The 18,629-nt window shown below is 41.4% G+C and overlaps 2 protein-coding genes across 6 annotated transcripts in view; one reads left to right on the forward strand and one right to left on the reverse strand.

The window, feature by feature from the left end:
- Positions 1–2,373, reverse strand: part of SYNPO2L (synaptopodin 2 like) — a 35,606-nt gene extending 33,233 nt beyond the window's left edge. The window contains exon 1 of the mRNA XM_085065539.1: positions 2,029–2,373. Coding sequence (XP_084921665.1) covers positions 2,029–2,133 — 105 coding nt within the window. The 5' untranslated portion in view covers positions 2,134–2,373. The remainder of the gene's footprint in view (positions 1–2,028) is intronic.
- Positions 2,374–4,657: 2,284 nt separating this feature from the next.
- Positions 4,658–18,629, forward strand: part of SEC24C (SEC24 homolog C, COPII component) — a 38,703-nt gene continuing 24,731 nt past the window's right edge. For 2 of the 5 annotated variants that reach the window (XM_085065533.1, XM_085065535.1), the window contains exons 1-4: positions 4,658–4,791; positions 12,237–12,439; positions 15,353–15,439; positions 17,859–18,000. In XM_085065533.1, the coding sequence (XP_084921659.1) occupies positions 12,265–12,439; positions 15,353–15,439; positions 17,859–18,000 (404 nt within the window). In that variant the 5' untranslated portion in view covers positions 4,658–4,791; positions 12,237–12,264. Of the gene's footprint in view, positions 4,792–5,242; positions 5,519–12,236; positions 12,440–15,352; positions 15,440–17,858; positions 18,001–18,629 lie in introns of those variants that run through there. The other 3 variants (XM_085065537.1, XM_085065538.1, XM_085065534.1) reach the window with 2 other exon arrangements.

Raw genomic sequence — 18,629 nt, forward strand, 5'->3', positions numbered from 1 at the left:
AAGGAGTGACTCTTAACCTAGTCTGGTTTAGCAATTCCAGCATCTCTACCTAAGTACAATGTATATGATTAATATATAACATATTTGTTATACTTGATTAATTTCCCAAATTAGCTTTTCATCGCTTATTCATTTAGAAAGGTACATAGAAACAATTTGACTCAGTATCCAAGGGTAAGTATCTTTCCTTGGTGTTACTACTATGACTTTTCTAGCCTAGAACCTGAAATTGTCTAAAATGACAGCACTGGCATCCCTGAGACACAAACTGTATCCACTCAGTTATCTCCTGGTACCTATCAGCTATTCATGTCTGTATATTCTATCACATGACAGCTGGTAGTTTATTCTCTTCTAAGCAGTTTACACTCAGATATGATCTTCTTGGGTGCCTGGTAAGGACCTACAAATCCATTCTTTGGGGACTGTTTAAATGGTGTTCCCTTTAAGACAGTGAGTATATAGGGTCATTGGATGCCATTAAATTCTGAGTGATAATAGAGAAAAAAGTTAATTATAAAATGAAAATCCTGCTTGAAGAATGATGTATACTTTTAGCCTCAAATGGATTTGTATCAATTATATTTTCCATAATTATTTTAATGCAATAAGCAAATATTGTAAAATTATATCCATATTTGTATTGCTAGACTTAAAGTACAGCACCCAGTTCTGGGTGAGAGCTGCTTCTAGTTAATACCTTCCTGGAAGTGCTACTAATCCTTGAGCAATATTCCATTCACCTTAAGGTGCAACTTAGCCTGGGTAATGGCTAGTTCTTGCTGCCATTCAATCCTAAGTAATCTTTATAGACACTTAGAATCTCCTCCCTCTTCAGTCCCCATTTCTTGTCTACTGAGGGAAAAACAAGAGTCAAAATCTTAGACAATGCACAGTTAATGTAGCCCCTAAAAATTCCTTTTTCCTAAGAACCACTGATGCCAGACACCTGTTTCAAGTATATTGATTCTTTCTTTTTAGCTTTTGAAGCTCTTTGAGTCTGTGCAAAAGTTGTTTTTCTGGAGAAAAATCTTCCTTCTCTACATAGGAAACATTCAGTTCAAGGCCAAGCTATGGGATTCCAAACCATTTGGCAGAAGTTACACACAAACACTCCGTGATCTGGGGTGAGCCATGTGACACAGAACATTTCATTTCAAAATTCTGTCAGAGGCATAGTCTGCTTAAGGAAACAGAAGGAGATGGGCATAGCATTTTTTCATTCGTGCTATTGGGTGCCTTCCAGTGAGACATCCCAAGATATCATTGTGTCAAGGCTAATGCAGCTGTTATAAACTTAATAAAGAGGATCTTTTTTACCCCTAATTTTTAAGCTATTCAGTAGTCTTTCTGAAAAGACAACAGCAACAGCTGTTTATCAAAAGGAGTGCAACACAAGGTTCATGTTTTTCCTACGTTTTTTATTTCATCTCCTATCCAAACAACTGTTTTTCTTTAATTCTTGTAATTAAACCAATATTTGCTGCTTAGAGCATCACAAATATTCACTCCAGACAGCACTGAGAAACTTTTGCCAACAGAAGAGGCACTAAGAAATGTGCATCTATTTTGAAAGCTGGAATATAGTAATGAAGTGTTAGGGGGGGTAGAATTAAAAATACGGCTTTTACTGCTTCAATTTAAGTTATTTTTTCTTTAGTTGGATCTCTTACATGAGTATTGAAGTTTCCATTTTTGAGCCCTTTCTCCTGCACTGTCACTGTGGTTATAGCTCTGCTGACAGCTCGGGAGAGTTGTACAGCTCACAGAGTGTCTGAGCTGTACAGACCTGCACTGAAGTAGGTCTCCATCTGACACTTGTCTCTGCCTCAATAGCATCTATTCCAGGACCTGCAGCCCACCTCACACCCTGCTTGAGCACACCACCCAAGTTTTCCTTTTAAGATCTGCTGCCACAGTAAGGAGTTCCTGCATTCCTTTACAGTAGTGAAAGATGCCCAACTCAGTAGGGACATCTTAGTTCAGCAGAACAACTTTGCTCCCACAGTTCACATCTCAAGATCCTACCTTTGACACTTGAAGGGGTCTTTTCTGCTCTGAACCCCCTTGCAGGCGGAAGCCCCAGGGGGCACCTCCAGATAGAGTGATGAGCATTTCTTCTTCAGCTCCCATGATTTCTGTGCTCTAGATACTTTGTCTTCACAACTTCAGTACAGACTCCAGTTCTTAAAAGGCAGAATCTTCTACTCCCATATTCACAATTCACACCACCACTCTCCAGTCCCCACAAGGCCCTCTTCTCACTTTCTCCTTGAAGTTCACACACACAAGAGTTGAGACTGTCAGCCGAGCCTCCACTGCTCTTCTGGACTCTCAGCTGCTGCTCTGCCTATGATTAGACATTTGATTCTGCCCTTGGTAAGGGGCCAGAGTTGTCCTACACACGTGTCATGTCAATCTCACCCTCTGTGCCCCCCCCGCATACATGATGGATCTCTCACCGGAACGTGGCTGAAAATAGCACACCTCCTGTCTCTCCAGAGCTTTGTCTGACACTCTTAAAGCTGGAAGCATTTCAGTAAAAATTTTATTTCCACTTCACATTCCAAATGCAAATCTTAGAGTCACTCAGTACTCAGGATTCATTAGTATAAGTTTCAGGCAAGGACATGTCACAGGCACAAACTTCTACAAGATCAGGTGATAACACCTGACCCTATGAATTGAACAAAACCAGCTTGCAATTAATGTGCTCTCCACTTCTATTTTCTCCATGCAGCTAGTGTTATGACCCAGTAGCACTGTGTGCCTGCCCCAATAGCCACAGGCAGACTAGAGATACACTGTGCTCCCTCTGCAGTGTGCTGCTCCCTGACATCCCCTACATCCACTCGTAATTTTAGATACTGGGACCAGAATAGCTGGGATTAGCTACACAGACAGGATTCAAACAGTTCTCTGCAGGGCACTGCTTACATAGACTCAATGGCCGAGAGAGTGGCTTTGCCAGGTCATAGAATCAGGGAATAGTTTGGGTTGGAAGGAACTTTTAAGGATCATCTAGCCCAACCCACCTGCAATGAGCAGGTACCTTTTCAACTACATCAGATTGCTCAGACCCCTGTCTAACCTGACCTTGGGTGTTTCAGGGACGGGGCATCTGCCACCTCTCCGAGCAACCTGTTACAGTACTTCACCAGCCTTGTAGCACAAATTTTTTCCTTATACCTAGTCTAAATCTACCCTCTTTTCATTTAAAACCATAGCACCTTGTCTTATAACTATAAGCCCTACTAAAAAGTCTGCCTCCATCTTTCTTATAAGCCTCCTTTAAGTAGTGAAAAACTACAAGAAGGTCTCCTCAAAACCTTCTTCAGGCTGAACAACCCCAACTCTCTCAGCCTTTCTTAGTAAGAGAGGCCTTCAGCCCTGTGATCATTTTCTTGGCCTTCCTCTGGACCTGCTCCAATGGGTTTATTTCTTTCCTGTGCTGAGGACCCCAGCGCTGGGCACAGGTCTCCAGGTGGGGTCTGGCTTGAGTGCAGCAGAGTCCTTCAGTGTTTTTTCTTCAGGACCATGACACACAAGACCTCCTGGCTATCCCAAAACAGGGAGTTACAGAAGAATTAAAGTCCACGTTCCCTCTTTGCTACAAGGCTTAAAACATGATTTTCTGTTAAGGTCCAGAGGACAAGCTTACCCTTACCTCTTCCTTATTCTGCATGTGCTTAGCTCTCAGTGACTAATACCTTATTGATCTCTGTGATACCCTTCTACTATAACATGCAGAGGATATAGTTTTGCTGTGATACCATTGCTTGGTTGACTACTCTATTGCCAATACTATAGCACTATTCATCCAGTGCCATTGCATATTGCTGGTGGGCTTACACCAACACAATCAGAATCACAGAATCATCAAGGCTGGAAGAAACCTTTAAGACCATCAAGTCCAACCATCCATCCAACATTACCACTGTAGCCACTAAACCACATCACCCAGAACCAGATTCAGACACCTCTTAAGCACCTCCAGGGATGGTGGCTCCACCACATCCCTGGGCAACCTATTCCAATGCTTGACCACCTTAACAGTGAAAAATTTTTTCTAGTGTTTAATCTCAATCTCCCATCTCAGCTTTAGGCCATCTCCTCCTCTCTGCAGGCACAGTAGAAGTGACAATCCCCACCTCACTGCAACCTCCTTTCAGGCAGTTGTAGAGGATGATGAGGTTCCCCCTGAGCTTCCTCTTGAGACTAAACAAGCCCAGCTGCCTCAGCCATTCCTCTAAGACACGTTTTCTAGACCTTTCACAAATCTTGTTACCCTTCTCTAGACACACTCCAGCACCTCAGTGTCCTTTCTGAAGTGAGGGGCTCAGAACTGAAGGCAGTACATGACGTGTGGCCTCACAGGTGCAGAGTACGGGGGGACGATGACTTCCCTGCTGTTAGCAGGGAGTGAACAACTCTTTGCACCCTGGTGCAGAACTGGCCCTGGTTGCTCCCCTGTCCGGTCTTCCACAGGCCGCTGGTGGGACAGGCGGCCAAGGGCACCGTGGTCGGTGCTGGTCGCGGCTCAGCAGCTTTCGGCTGTGCCCTGCCTCAGCTGTCCATGCCGACAGCGCTGCTGCGGGCGGCGCAACACCCTCCAGCCCAGCCCTTCCCCGCAGCCACCGCCCAGCCCCGTCGGGACGTCAGCGGCCGTGGCCTCCCGGCGCCTGCGCCGCATCCGGGCCCCGGCGGGCGGAGCGCGGACGTGGCAGCGGCAGGCGGGGAGCGGCGGGGCGGGAGCCGGAAGCGGGCCCGGCAGTGGCGGCGGCAGCGGCGGTGAGTGAGGCCCGAGGGGGCTGCGGGTGGCCGGGCCTACGGCGGAACCGTGCGGTGTTCGCTGCTGGCGGGCGAGCGGGCGGACGGGCGTGCGGCACCGCGCCTGGCGGACCGGCCGCGGCCCGGACCCGAGGCGCTGTCGCCGCTGCCGCTTCCTCCTCCGCTGAGGCCCGGCGGCTCCCGGTCGGGTGACGCGTCGGGCCCACCGTGCTGCGCGCCACGGGCGGCTCTGCAGAGCCCGGAGCTCCCCGGAACGCGCCCGGGCGGGATCGTTCTGCCCGCCCGCGGCCCGCCGGGTGCCGGCGGCCTGCGGGGCTGGGCCGGCTGTCGGCGGGGCCTGCGCTTCCCGTGCCTGGGCTGCCCCGAGGCAGCCTCGGTGCCCCGGTGTGATGCGGCGACTCCCGGCGGCTGTGAGTCGGGCCGTCGGTCCCGCCCGGAGAAGCGAGTGCTTCTTTTTGGCCGGGGTGCGCCGCGAATCAGATACCCCCTCTGCAATCTCCCTAATCTCTTGTAATCCGCGGATCCTTCCCCTGCCGTTTGTGCTGTGCTGGTCAAGCTTTCATTCATTCGAGCTTTCCAAAGGATGGTCGTCCCTTGCGGAGACCTGGCGGCTGAGATTGGTTGCATTTGGCTGCAAAACTTCGTGGTTGCCTTTGGGGCTCTGAAAAAAGGAAGGAGGAAAGAAAAGGAGATGGCATGGTCGAATTACAGGTGTAATCTTGAAAAGGTGGTTATGCAAGATGGGACTCCTGCTTTCTGTGTGGATGGTGCTTTAAATGTGTTTATTTTCTATTGCTGGAGTTTGCTTTCACTCTTCCTGAGCAAGGCTCAGTACAGTGAAGCTTAGTTTCCTTTTTTTTTATTTGAATTGTACTGAGCTCTGGGAGACACTTTGCAAAACCATCCAAACTGAGCTGTAGTTGAAGTTTTGTTTAAACTTACTGGCCAATGGAAGTGATTGCTGGATCATGAATGAATTGCTTACACCTATGTCGGAAGTTATCCACAGGAGTTAATCTTTGTACTGTCATATGAAAATACAGATTTCTTCAGTTTGGTACTCTTGATTTTTAGCCATTAATGTGATAGTTCCATAAAAATATTTCTAGGTCCGTTTATGTTACAGGATTCCGTAGTAAACTTTACCAAATGTTGTGAGGAAAGTTAGACACCATCTGAGACATAACATGCAAATTCTTTTTTGTTGTTTTTTACAAGCAGTGTAAAATCACATCACTGGAATGGGAGATGACTACTGGTTTTGTACTGAAGTCTTTCCTGTTTATTAATACGAAGTTTTGCTGAGTAAATTTGGGGAACTCTGGCTTTAACATTGTTTTTTCTTTTTCCTCTAACCTTCTCCTAGGGTAAGTGTTCCAGTTACAGTATGTAGCCTTAAACTTCTGAGCCTTCGTCTTTAAAGGGGGCTTTCAATCACATATATACACTGTCTGTGAAAACATAAATATTTTTATCCATTTTTGTATGGATACCTGTTCCATTTTTGTGTGGAACAGGTTCTTGCTAATGGAACTAGCCTTTTCTGCTTGAAGCTGTGCCATTCAGAATTTTTTTATTGCTGTAGACAGACTGTGAAGTGGACATCAATATAAAGAATATATAATTGCTTCTTAATATGCTGTGACACTCACTGCTGGTTCTAATTTCATGGCTGAAAGCTGAGTTATAGCAGTGAACAGATATTTAAAGGATTATTTCTTTGATGAGTGGTTTGGTGCTTGTACCTCTCTGAATGTTTTTTCCTGCTATGGTAGGACTACGTTATCTTCCTGTGACACTTACTATCAGGAGGGTCAAAAATCAAAGGAAGAATTGATGGTTGGCTAAGGAAGGGCAAGGTACAAAGAGTCACTAACAGTGATTAGCAACAAGGTCTCTGCAGAAGAGAGAAGGTGGATGTTTCTTGTTCTTTAGGTTTGAAAAGCCGTGTTAGGGATAAATTGTGAAGACAGAGCCTGTTTTGAATGTTCAGCAAGATTGATTGTTAATATAGAAAGCACTAAAAGACAGTATAAACTGGCAGTATGTATTAGGGAAAGCTAATTCTGACCTTTTTTTGTTTCTGGCAAGTGATGAAATTGTGTAATGTATATTTGTGTAGAGGAGGTCAGAGCACAGAAACTGTGGATGAAAGATGGCCAGTGTTAACAACGTATGTGAAGAAAAGTTGTTTTTTAGTCTTATTCTATGTATTCCCATTCTTCCTTCTGGCCTCTTCTCTAAACCTGAAACTGCTCATGTAATTTTTCTAATCAATTATACTTGTGCAAGGTTCACAGAAATGATTCCAATTACTTCACACATTATATGTATGTCCACATGTATGTGGAGGTAGCTAAGAAATAGAGAGATCTTTTACTGTGATTTTGTTGATGTTGTATTGTCAGTGACTTTTGCCTCCACAGGTTTGCTCGTCAGAAGTCATGCTCGTAACAGAGCATTTTTCAGATTTTTTCCTAGAGTTTTATTACAGTGATAGAGATGTGAATCAGTCCCACCAGGAGACCTGAGTCAACAAAGTATAAAGTGTTACTGAAGTAAAAATCTGGTGGTGAGGGCAGGTGTTGTAAATAGTGTTCGTTTTAAGGTTAGGTCAAGACTTAGCTGGGTTTTTCTCTATTCAGTTTTTAATGGCTTTCACTCTTGTAACTTACGTACTGTATCGTACCTTGCCCAGGATGATGAATCAGCCTAACACAGCTGGGTTTCGTGTGGCCCTTCTTTAGGAGAATGTCCAAGTGATCACACCTTAAATTCACTTTGAAAGCTGTGTCTTATACCTTTGATGAACTGTTAAAACAAATGTTTCTTGCAGTAACTCAAAATGTGTAGATGAGGAAAATGTTACCTGTGGTGTAACAAGTTTAGAATCTGCACAGGTGGGAAGACAGAGTGCCACATATTACAAACCAGATTGGAGTTGGTTCCAGTAGTGCCATTTAGGTTGATTTGGACACATGGGTGGGAGGCATTTGTTACAATGGCCTGCGGGTTTACAGATTAGTTGGCAGTTCCTGACTTCTAGGATTTTCTATAGAAAAATAAACCAGGAATTTTTTATATCTGAAAAGAACCAAGTGTTCCATGAGTGCCTGCAGAAGACCTAGTCAAACTGTCAATGAAACAAAAGCAAGGACATCTGCCTTTCTGAAGAGTGTTCTTTGCTTCACAGTCTAGGTCTTTGTAAGAGCAGCAAAACCTTGCTGTTTCCAGAAAGTTGCAGAACAGAAAGATTAAAAGTACTGTAGGCAATATTCTGAATTACTGGTGCTCCCCTTCTATCCCGTATTTTGGAAATGGTTTTGATTTTTGTGTCAAATTGAGTAGACATATTTCCTTCAGTTTCAGCATAACATAGGTGGCCATGTTATCTTGGGTTGTGTGTGGGATGTTTTTGTTGTAGGTTTGGGATTTGGTTTTTTTTCAGTATCAATCTCCTCAGAAGTTGAAACAAACAAGCCTTTTCTTTCTCTGGGATCAGTAAAAAAGTCACTAGCATCTTTCTGAAGGAAAGTAATTTTGCTGTATGCCTTTCCTCTAGAAAGTGAACAAGAACTGATGAGATCAAGCTTTGCAGTTTCAAAAGGAAGTTGATGGTGAATGCAGACCATAAAAAATGATGAATATGCATTTTCAGTGATGTGGAAGATTTGCTCATTGAAACAAGTTCATATTAGTCACTAATTTTTTTTAAGCATGTCATAAAAACTTCACTGTGGTCTGATTTGCTTGGATTCTAAGGAATCTTGAAGTGATTGTAAAAATTTAAATATTTCCACCCCCACCCCACATTATTCCTGTGTATTTTCTTCCCGTCAGTTTATTACTGATCTGCACTGGTTGTCTGTCTTGTACAACATCCTTCTGGTGTAGTTGTAGCTTTGTAACTGTTTTGACCAAAACTTCATGGTCAGCTGCCTTTAGACAGAGAAACAGAAAATTGCATAGAATGACTGCATCCTGCTTTGCAGGAAAAACATTGTTTATGGCAATGACCACTTGTTGCCATAGGATTTTTCCTCTAGCATCAGTCCTGCTTATTTGAGCTTTGTGTATGGTAACTGCTGAGTAGTAATACAATGTTCAACACCATGTATCAGTATTATGTTTGCCTTATTTTTGGTAATGTGTTACTATGTGCAAAGGAATATCCTCAGCATTTTTATCCAGTGAAATGGCCTGTTATCTCTATTTCCCCCATCTGATATATGTATTATTTCCACACCCCACCCACCCTTCACGCCATAAGATGGAGCACAAAATTCTCCCTTTCTCCATATCTCTTCAAATGACCAAGTTCTAATTTACACATAGATGTTTTTTTGAGTGGAGACAAAATGATTGTTTGATACAAATAACTCGTACTGGGGAATAAAGAAAATGGACTTACCCAGTGACAAGTGTCTTCCACCTCAGAGGCAGGTACTCTTGGTCCTGCCCTATGGTGTTTCACATCAGTGATGAGCAAGCCTTAGGTTCAGAGCAAGTCAACCACCAAAATAATGAAGCAGCCTTGTCTGCAGCTTCAGCACTGGACTTGTTCTTAAGTCTCCCTCCTTGACCCTCTGCCAGTGTAGAGCAAACATCAACTGGTGCTGTGGTGGAGATGAACCTTTGCTGGCTGGCACATGGGCTAGATAAAGGTCAGAGGTGTTTCTGGTTTTCAGTTGGGACACTGAGTTAGAACCATCTTGTTTGTTTACCTACTTTTTCCACAGAAGTGTAGGGGATGATCTCAAAACTCTTTTTCTCAGTAAGATGTGCATTAAATCAGCTTACTTTTTGGTTTTGGTATGGTGGAGAGACAGATATTACCTGCTCAAGCAGGAAATACTGCTATTCACACAAGGGAGAGAAGGTTAAAAAGTGAATAGTAAAAGATCATCAGGTAAGATCACTAATTGAGTATACACTCACTGCAGTAAGTCAGAAGTGGTTTGGAAGGGACATGTTTGAGTTCTTGTCCCATCATGCTTTAGAGAAACAGAAGAAAAAACGTGAAAGATTGATCTTCTGCCCTGTAGTAATTCCTTGTTCAAACATTGGTCTGTTCAGGGATTTCTCTAGGTCTAACTTGGGAAGAGTGTCTTAATGGTTATAGGTCAGGAGTTATCCTGTGGACTACTGCTGCTCTGTAGCTCTTCCCGGAGGAGGGACCTGTTTGCAGGAGCAGTGACTAGAAGCCAGGTTCTTCACGAATAAGGAGAGGCAGGAAGAAGACAAAGCAGCCCTCCTTCCTTGCCAGAAAGCCCTGTCCAGATGTTCCAAGATGTGCAGGTAGAGGAGTCCTTTTGGTGTGTTCTTCCCTGTATCCCCCCCTCTTTGCAGGAGGCACTCTCCTGCTTTATTGTTTGTACTGAGCAGGAAGTGGCTGAGAGTAGGTCTGTGATTGCAGTGTGGTAACACTGATTGCCTGCCTGGGCAGTAAGAGGTTAACCTTCCAGAGAACTTGGGAAGGGAGCAGGTCCCAAAGTCCATATTTCCTGGCCTCATGGCTGCTCAGGTTAGACTGTTTTGCAGAACTAAGTCAAAGGTGGTGTGGGAAACCAGAATTTTTAGAGATAACACATCATAAACATGACAGCAAGAGAGTAATCATGTTTAAAACCACTGCAGGCTGATGAAAAATTCTGTCACACTCTTGTAAGCTGTTGCAAATTACATGTTAACTTTCAAGAGCAAATTACCTTTACATATTTAAGAGGGGATCTTTTTCTAAACAAAAGCCCTATCTTTGCCTTTATACAGCTTGGTGAATAAAAATGTAAAACTTCATCTATTTCTTTCATGAAAGTTAAAAATCCAATTTCAGAGTAAGTATTAGTAATCTTAGTATTGACATTTGTCATGCTCACTAGCTATAGGAGGTTACACGTAGTTTTTATGTATTGTGCTAGCTTTCTTTTGTAAATAATGAAATCTCTCTGTTGTGATATATGTATTTTCCCTTTATTATATGTATGAAAGAATTTCTTCATGTGTATGATTTTACAGAGTTTTTTCAGTACCTTTGCTGTACAACTGTGCTGTCAGTTGCTGAAATAATTCTTTGGCGTCGTAGTTTTGGTAATATGAAGAACCAACCTTAGCATTGTTTGGCTTGTGCTCATCAGTGTGTAGGCAAACCAGCTTGGGCATTTGTTACCTGATTGAGTTAAGCTATAGATTCCTGGTCAGATTTTGCCTCAGATGGCTGATGGCTGTTGCAGCTCTGTCCCCACAGTGTGAAGATTGACTATGTATCTTTAACACATCATAAGTTCATCATAGGGTTTGGAGAAAAATACGAGGGCAACATTAGTTATTTATTTTACCTTTACTTTGCATTTTTATTTGCCAAGGTTTTTTAGTGAATAATTTAATTGCCATAAACACATTTGTTTAGTATTAGTGTAGATAGTCTTAGCTGAAGAGAATAACAGTGACATGGAGTGTCCAAAGAAATACAGAGGATGCAAAATATTCGTATGAGAAACACACCATGAGAGAATCTCCTGCCCCTGAAGTCATCCCCTTGATTTTCCGCAACTGAAAGGCATGCTGTGGGTTATCTGCCTACTTGGTTTGGGGTCTTACAATAACATTTCTGCTTTTCTCGTCATAAAGTTGGTCAGTCTCTTTATACAGTTAGGGGAATTGGGAATCAGTCTGATAAGCAAGATTTCTTGAAAAAATTTGCTAAGAAATGTGTTTCCTGTCTCTGACACTCTCTTTCAGGTCTTACACTTTGGTATAACTCCTTTAGTGTCATTTTTGCCTGTGATAATTTTCCATTTTGGACATCTTTCCTAGGTGAACGTTTTGCTTATGTAATACCTTCATTTTCTGAAATGTATGTACATAGCAAGGACTTTAAATCATCTATTGCTAAAAAAATAGGCTATGTTGGTCCTGTTCTAGATTCTATCTAACACTTAAGCAGCTATCTTTGTGGATGGTGAAGTATGCTGCTTGTAATAAGGAAACATGATCAAGTAAACTAACATAGAGGTGACAGCTGAACTTGTTCAGTGTTATTGAAGTGCTGTGTTAAGGAATCACTCATCTATATCATGAAATCTATTTTCTGCTGGTGTGATCCTGTGAGGTGGAAGTAGCTCGTAAGGTTTCTCAGGAAGCTTGATAATGATCTGCTGTGGAATGGCAAATGACTGTGTTTCTATCTAAGATGATGATCACAAGTCTAACCAGGATGAAACACTGACTAAGTTGTTTAAAAACCATAATTTCTGAAAATATTGTGTTTTAAATAGCTCTTGTAAAGCATTTATCTCACTTGAAAGAATTGTTGTGCAGGGGTAAGTTACCATTAGTGTTTTAGCTTCCCAAGTATCTTAGGATCTCTCTCTTATTTGAAAACAGTAGGGAAGCTGGTCAGTTTGGTTTTATATCTGCTAAAAGTCGTTTTCCCCCCCTTTTTGCAGGTGAGATTAGTTTGGGGATGTGAATACAATGAGTGTAAACCAGCAAGCTCACACGGGGCCTCCTTACGGGCAACCTCAGCCTGGATATCAGGGATACCAGCAGCCTGCCTACGGAGGACAGTCATTGCCAGGGGCTCCTCAGTCGCAGTATGGAGCTTATAATGGGCCAATGCCAGGATACCAACAGCCCGTCCCTCCACAAGGTACTGCTCACTCAATACTTAATGATTGGTAACTGTGAACTGTGGTATGCATGAAATTTTTGCTGTAAGTCTCCTTTTTTTTTGTGGTAGCAATTATCTTTTTTTCTCTGTGTAATTTGTATGATGCTAAAAATCATGTTGTCACATATTCTGAGGTTATTGTGCTCTCTCTTGTCCAGTTTAGTAGGGCTTACTCTTCTTTCAGTTCATAAAATTAACACTTTGAGAAACAGCCTGCTTTTTTCTCTTATGTCCATGTCCCTATGCTAAGGAAGCACCTGACTAGAACAGTCTTCCTGATAAAGTTATGTTGAGAGACAGCAGTTAGGGACTGTAACAGATTTATAATTGAGACTGCCTTACATTATTATGTAGAAAGATCTACACTCCCTCCTGAAAGACTGAGACATGCAGCTCAAAGGTGAAAACATATTTGGAGCTGTTTTCTCTAAAGTCTTTAAATTCACTAAAACGTTTGTGGACATGTGGCAAGCTAATGTGTTCCAGAATTTCACTGCTTCTGCAGGGTCATATCCCTTGTTGTTTTGGTCTGTTAAAAAAAAAGTAATGCAACTTTTGTTTTCCTGTTTTCAAAAGAAAGGCTGACTTAAGATTCATAAAAAACTTTGTGAGTCTTGGTTTTCAAGTATCTAGACTGCTTCGGGAAATTAATAGTGAATTTAACATCTGAACTGTGGAGGAGAAAATACTGTTGCTTCAAATGCAAATATGTCTGCCTTTTCAAATCACAGGAATGAATTCAGTTTTGCTGAAATCAGCACATGAAGTCAAAAATACTTGTTTCAATTTCAGATGGGTATTCCAAGGTAATAAGGACTATGCTGCTCATGCTTATCATCTCTGTATTACTCCCTCCTGCAAGTACACCTTCAATCTTTTGCAAATTCTTGAATTTTAACCCAGACTCAATGAGAAGGATAGAACAGTCAAAGTGCCTCTAGTTATCTTGAAACTAACAGAAGTAGGGGACTGAAATTTGGGTGCTGAATTATTGCACTGTTGGATTTTTGTCTACTTAGTAGAGTAACGAAGTAGAGGAGTTGAGTATGGTGGTTGCTCTATCTTCCATTTCTTTCCTTAATCCTCTTCCTCCCATGCTCTCAATAAATCTCCTCCGACAGCACTTTTAATCTGAGAGTTTTGAACTAATTTCACAAAGGGTTTAAATTTCTGTAGAAGTAATGAAAATGATCTCTGCATAGAGGAGAGAAACCCTGCTTCCTGGGAAGACAGAGGCAGAGCTCAGCCACTGAGCGCTCTGTTTGACTGCTTGCTGTAGCCAATGGATAACTCATGTTTCCTGTCCAATGGAAGGAATGGGGAGAAGTTGGACTTCCTTTAGTGAGGGAGAGAAGGGGATTCAAGAAGAACAAAAATTACCACAGATTTGGAAAAGCTGCATCAGTGAAGCTATTTACAGAAAAGAGGTTTTGGCTGTTAGCAATGTGAAGAATGATTAGGGTGTTTGTGAAAAGGAACTGATGAGCATCTTCTATTGGATACTTCAAGAATTCTCAGACTTTACAAGCCTGAAAAGTGTTTCTTTTTAAGGAAATTAACTTTTTTCTTCTGGATTATTTCTGGTTTGCCTTTTTTAATTTTGGTACAGCAAAAATGTGGTTCATGACAGCTCAGTAAGGACATACCTAGATACCTTGATAACATTCATATAAACTTGTGCAGATTCAAAATGCAGATTTTTGTGCCAGTAATGATTGAAAGGTGGTTTGACACTGAGGGCAACAAGGTGGTCTCATTTGAACAATGCAACTGTATTGCACTACTCAAGTAGTGTCTCATGTACTTTATTAATATTATCAGGCAAAGGCCATCCACCATTTGTGGGGATTTTTTTTCCATCTTTCCTTCTGAGGCCATCATTCCTGGACTTAGCAGACTGTATTAAGGAAATCTCAGGTGTCAGGCTGTGCGTTTTGGATCTACTGTTTAGGATTCATATCTTTAGAAGAAAGGAATGTAAAATTCAGAGCATAAGCACAACAGCCAGAGGCTGACCGTCTCAGTGGCTGCTGAGTATGAAATCCCTGTGGAAGAAGCAGTCAAATGAGCAACACATTATCAGAGATAGCAGACAGGTGATAGTAAAAATAGTGACAGTTATCCTTTTTACCACCACCTCCAACACCTTATGTTTACTACAAGTCTTTGTGGCAAGACCTGTTGTAGCTGCATGATATAGAGGAGAGAGAATTAATTTCAGAGGCAGGAATTTAGGAAACACTGTGGGGTAAAAGAAAAACTGCCAATGTTATTCTGTGATCTCAAAGTAATTGTGTTAGGGATTTGTTTTTAAAATAATAATAAAGTTGCCTGGAGGATTGAGTGAAGAAATGTTGGAAGCAGGTGCCATCCTTAGTCAGAGAGTCTTTCGCATCTGATTTATGTGACAAACTCTGACTCCAACTAAATGGAATCATGGGAATGGTGTGGCAGTCATGATAGTCTTTCTTGGGACCAGAAGAGGAATGCTGTGGTGCTAACTGAAAATAGGTGCTTCTTGTTCTGAGAATATTGAAAGAACCAGGACAATTTTTTCCCCAGTCTTTTAGTCAGTCTATTGGTTTCCTTCAGATGAGGTCACGCAGTTGAAATTGCAAACACAATTATCTGAATACAATAACAATTAGGCTATGACTAGATCATTTTACATGGGGTTAGTTTATGAAACTGTGAACACTTGTATAAAGACTACATTTGTGATATCTTATGCGTGGTAGAAGAGAGGGAGTATAGCTTAAGCAACAGTGTGGTAGATGACATGAATTTTGTGTATTTAATATTTCTGGACTGCAGGCTGTTCTCAGCATTGGAAAGGCTGTCTCTTGGTGCTTCCTCTCAGGCTTGATTTACTGGTGTATTCTGTCTTTCCAGGTTACTTTCCTTCCTTGGGGTTCCCTTCGAAGGGCTCTCCTGTATCTCTCAACTCTGACACTTCTTCTCTTGCACCTAATTTCATAGGTAAATGGTGTTCTTTCTATGGGAGGGTTTGTGCCGTGTTGCTTCTTCTGTGCCAAGTTCCCATTTAATATGGATTCTTATCTCAAAAGTTGGGTACCTGACTGTTCAGGCAGAGGTGGGTAGGACATTTCCCAGTCTATTTGTAGGCATCATTCCAGAAGCATATATAGGATATGAAGAAATAATCCTTGTAGAAATCGCTTATGCATGCAGATTCATAGATAAAACTTGACTTGTGACTAATGTTTTCTGAAGACTGATTGCAAATCCTGAATTGGCCCATTCAGGTTCTGTCAGGTACAATCCTTAGTTTAAAAGAACTCAGTCTCACACTTGAGAGGGAAAGTGAGGTTTGAAATGATAGCATTGCAAAGAAGTGAAAAATCTCCTCAAACCACTAGGAGGTTGCTACTGGAAGTAATGAGATTTGTGTGGCTTGTGCTTTGGTTTAAGAGAAAAACCCAGTTTTTAGCTTCCTTGGCTATACTTAGAATCCAAGTATCTGTTTGGAATAATTATTTTTCCAAAAGCTGTGACTTGAAGAAGGAAATACCTTTCACAACTAGCAATCAAAATGTAAGAATTAGAAATAATGCAAGAAATCATACTGTATATTTTTCTATTTTTCCAACAAGTGGTATTTTGGAAGAGCTATTTCTAGTGGTGTCAATTGGTTTAGAAGATTAGGCGTGTCAGAAGATCACCATATGGTCTGGGGGCTTTGAGGAAAATCACAAGCATCTCCTGTTTTGCTGTAAACTACCTCCATTTTGAGGTCTGTGATGGGTAAGAACATCTCAATGATGTTGGAAGGGGAACTTGAGGATTTAAGCAAAATGAATCTTAGGCTAATAAACTTCTAGATACATATACCTGTTCTAGGGATTTCTTTTCCAGTGACTGTTTGAGTGTTCTGTGGTAAGGGTTACATAAGTGTATTTGTTATGACAACTAGAAAAAAAAATGCTTCCAAAGCTTTTTCTGAAGTAAGCACATATTTGTCAAATGGTATGCCTGTTAAATTTGATGGGGATGAGGAATTTAACCTAATGTATATTAAAAAAAGTGTGTAGGATCTCTCCAGGAATTAGATTAAATATGCCTTCAAAGACAAAACATAAGAAGGCCAAACAATGTACATGTACTACCAAAGGAAAGAAATTGCATAATAGGTGGGAGGTATCACAAAAGAAATTCAAAAGAAATAACATACAAATAGTTAGAGGTCAGGAAATGCTTAGCCAGAGGAACAGAAAGATAAAGGTGCTGTAACAGTAGTTTAGAAAAGACAACATTAATGAGATGAAAGCATATAAAAAATAATAAATGTCTCTAGCAGTAATTAAATCCTTAGTCTCAAAATGAAGAACAGGAGGAGGTTTAGTAATAAAGAAAAAAACTCAAGAAATTATCAATCATCATTCATACAAGATCTAGTTAATTCCTTCCATGAGTTTACATTCCCAAGTTGAAACCTCATGCTTTAGAGTATAATTTATACTGTAAAATTGAGAAAATGGCTCCCCTTATTTCCTATTTCGTAATGGTTCCTCACAAGAAGGTTTCAGAATCCCTTTTAAACTTGCTGTGCTGGTCACTGTCACAGTCACACAATAGTGTGTATGTGTGGCCCTGGTCTCATGGGGCAGTTTAAGTCATCTGTACTTAATGATACCCCATACATGAGATAAGTTCACTTGTGGCTAACAGGCATGGTCATACAGTTGTTCTAATTACCAGCATTGTTAATATAGTATTATGAAAAGAGAAGTTAATATTCTCTTTTATGGAAGTAAAAACTGCAGTTGGTCTGCTGGTATTGTATCCAACATTTTGTGGTCTGTGTAAAGTCTGATTTCTGAGGCAAATATGTTTCGGCTGTGACTGATCCAGCCCAATTTGAAAGATGGGAAGGTATCTGTGTTAGCCTCCAACCCAGAGAGGCTGGAAAGAACAGTCTGTGGTGGCCTCCATTGTGCTATATGTAAGCACAGTAAGTCATGTAATTTTTGAAAACTGAATCTGCTTGCATAGGCTGCTTACCTTTGAGGTAGGGAAAACCTTTGAGGTAGGGTAGACCTGTAATGAACATTAGATTCCATTGAATACTCTTCTTGGTTTAGATAAAAATAATTGGACTTGGAGGGGAAAGGATTCAGTACCTTACTGACAAGATAATTTTTCTTTCCTTCATAAAAGATGAAGTTGTCTTTTGAAGACCCTCCACAGGACTTATTTTCTGCTTGGTCTGTGTGGAGATGGTAACTAGTGACACTGGCTAAAATATATGCTCATAAATTATTTGTTGCTCATGAGATATTGTTACAGCAATTCTGCACTTGAATTTTTCATAGTAGTTGGTTCAAGCCCTTGTTTCTGTAATTTGTGATACATTATTTTTTTTTCCTTGTGTTTGTAGGTTCATTAAGAGCCCCGCCAACATCTGGAGCTCCCCCTCCAGCCTCTGGAGCATCTCATCCATCTGGCCACCCGGCATACAGTCAGTTTGAACATGGAGATGTGCAGAATGGGATTCCAGCCTCAGCAGCCCCGATGCAGAGGTGTGTACGAGAAGAGTGAATTGTAAAAAAATCCTGTCTTGGTAGACCTATGCTAGGTCTAGACTTTTTAGATCTAAATCAAACTAAATACTTTGGATTTTTGTGGTGGATATTGACTTTCTTCATTGCTTTATTACTCTTTTGGAGCAATATTTTGCCATAGGGGTATTTGTTAGACAGTGAGTATCTCTGGAGATGAAAAACTTGTGGAAGGATATGAACAGATGTCAGTGACTGATGAAAACCTCTTCTCCTCCTAAGAAATTCTTGGTGGTAGTCATTTTCCCCTAAAAAAAAATCTGATTCCCAGATCTTCCCAAGACAAGATCTGTCTTGTCTTAAAACAGTTGCATCCACACACCCGTAGTATTTGTTCCTTGGCAGTGTGAAATAATCTCTGGAGCACGTGGCTTCCATACTGAGCAATTTCTTAGTGTTGATTCTGGGTCCTCTTCTGTGCCTTTTGGATCCCTGAGTTTTCGTAATCTAAGGCTCTTCAGCATCTTTTACAGAAAGATACTGTTGTTACCTCTGTGATGAAAGTAGCAACAGTCCTGGGAGAGTTCAAATCTTTTGAGTGAATTGAGTTCAAATCTTTTGAGTGAGAGCGTTCGTACACAGCTGTGCAG

Source organism: Lichenostomus cassidix, chromosome 6 (genome assembly GCF_008360975.1).
Source record: "Lichenostomus cassidix isolate B80296 chromosome 6, HeHo_3.0, whole genome shotgun sequence".
NCBI classification, from domain to species: domain Eukaryota; kingdom Metazoa; phylum Chordata; class Aves; order Passeriformes; family Meliphagidae; genus Lichenostomus; species Lichenostomus cassidix.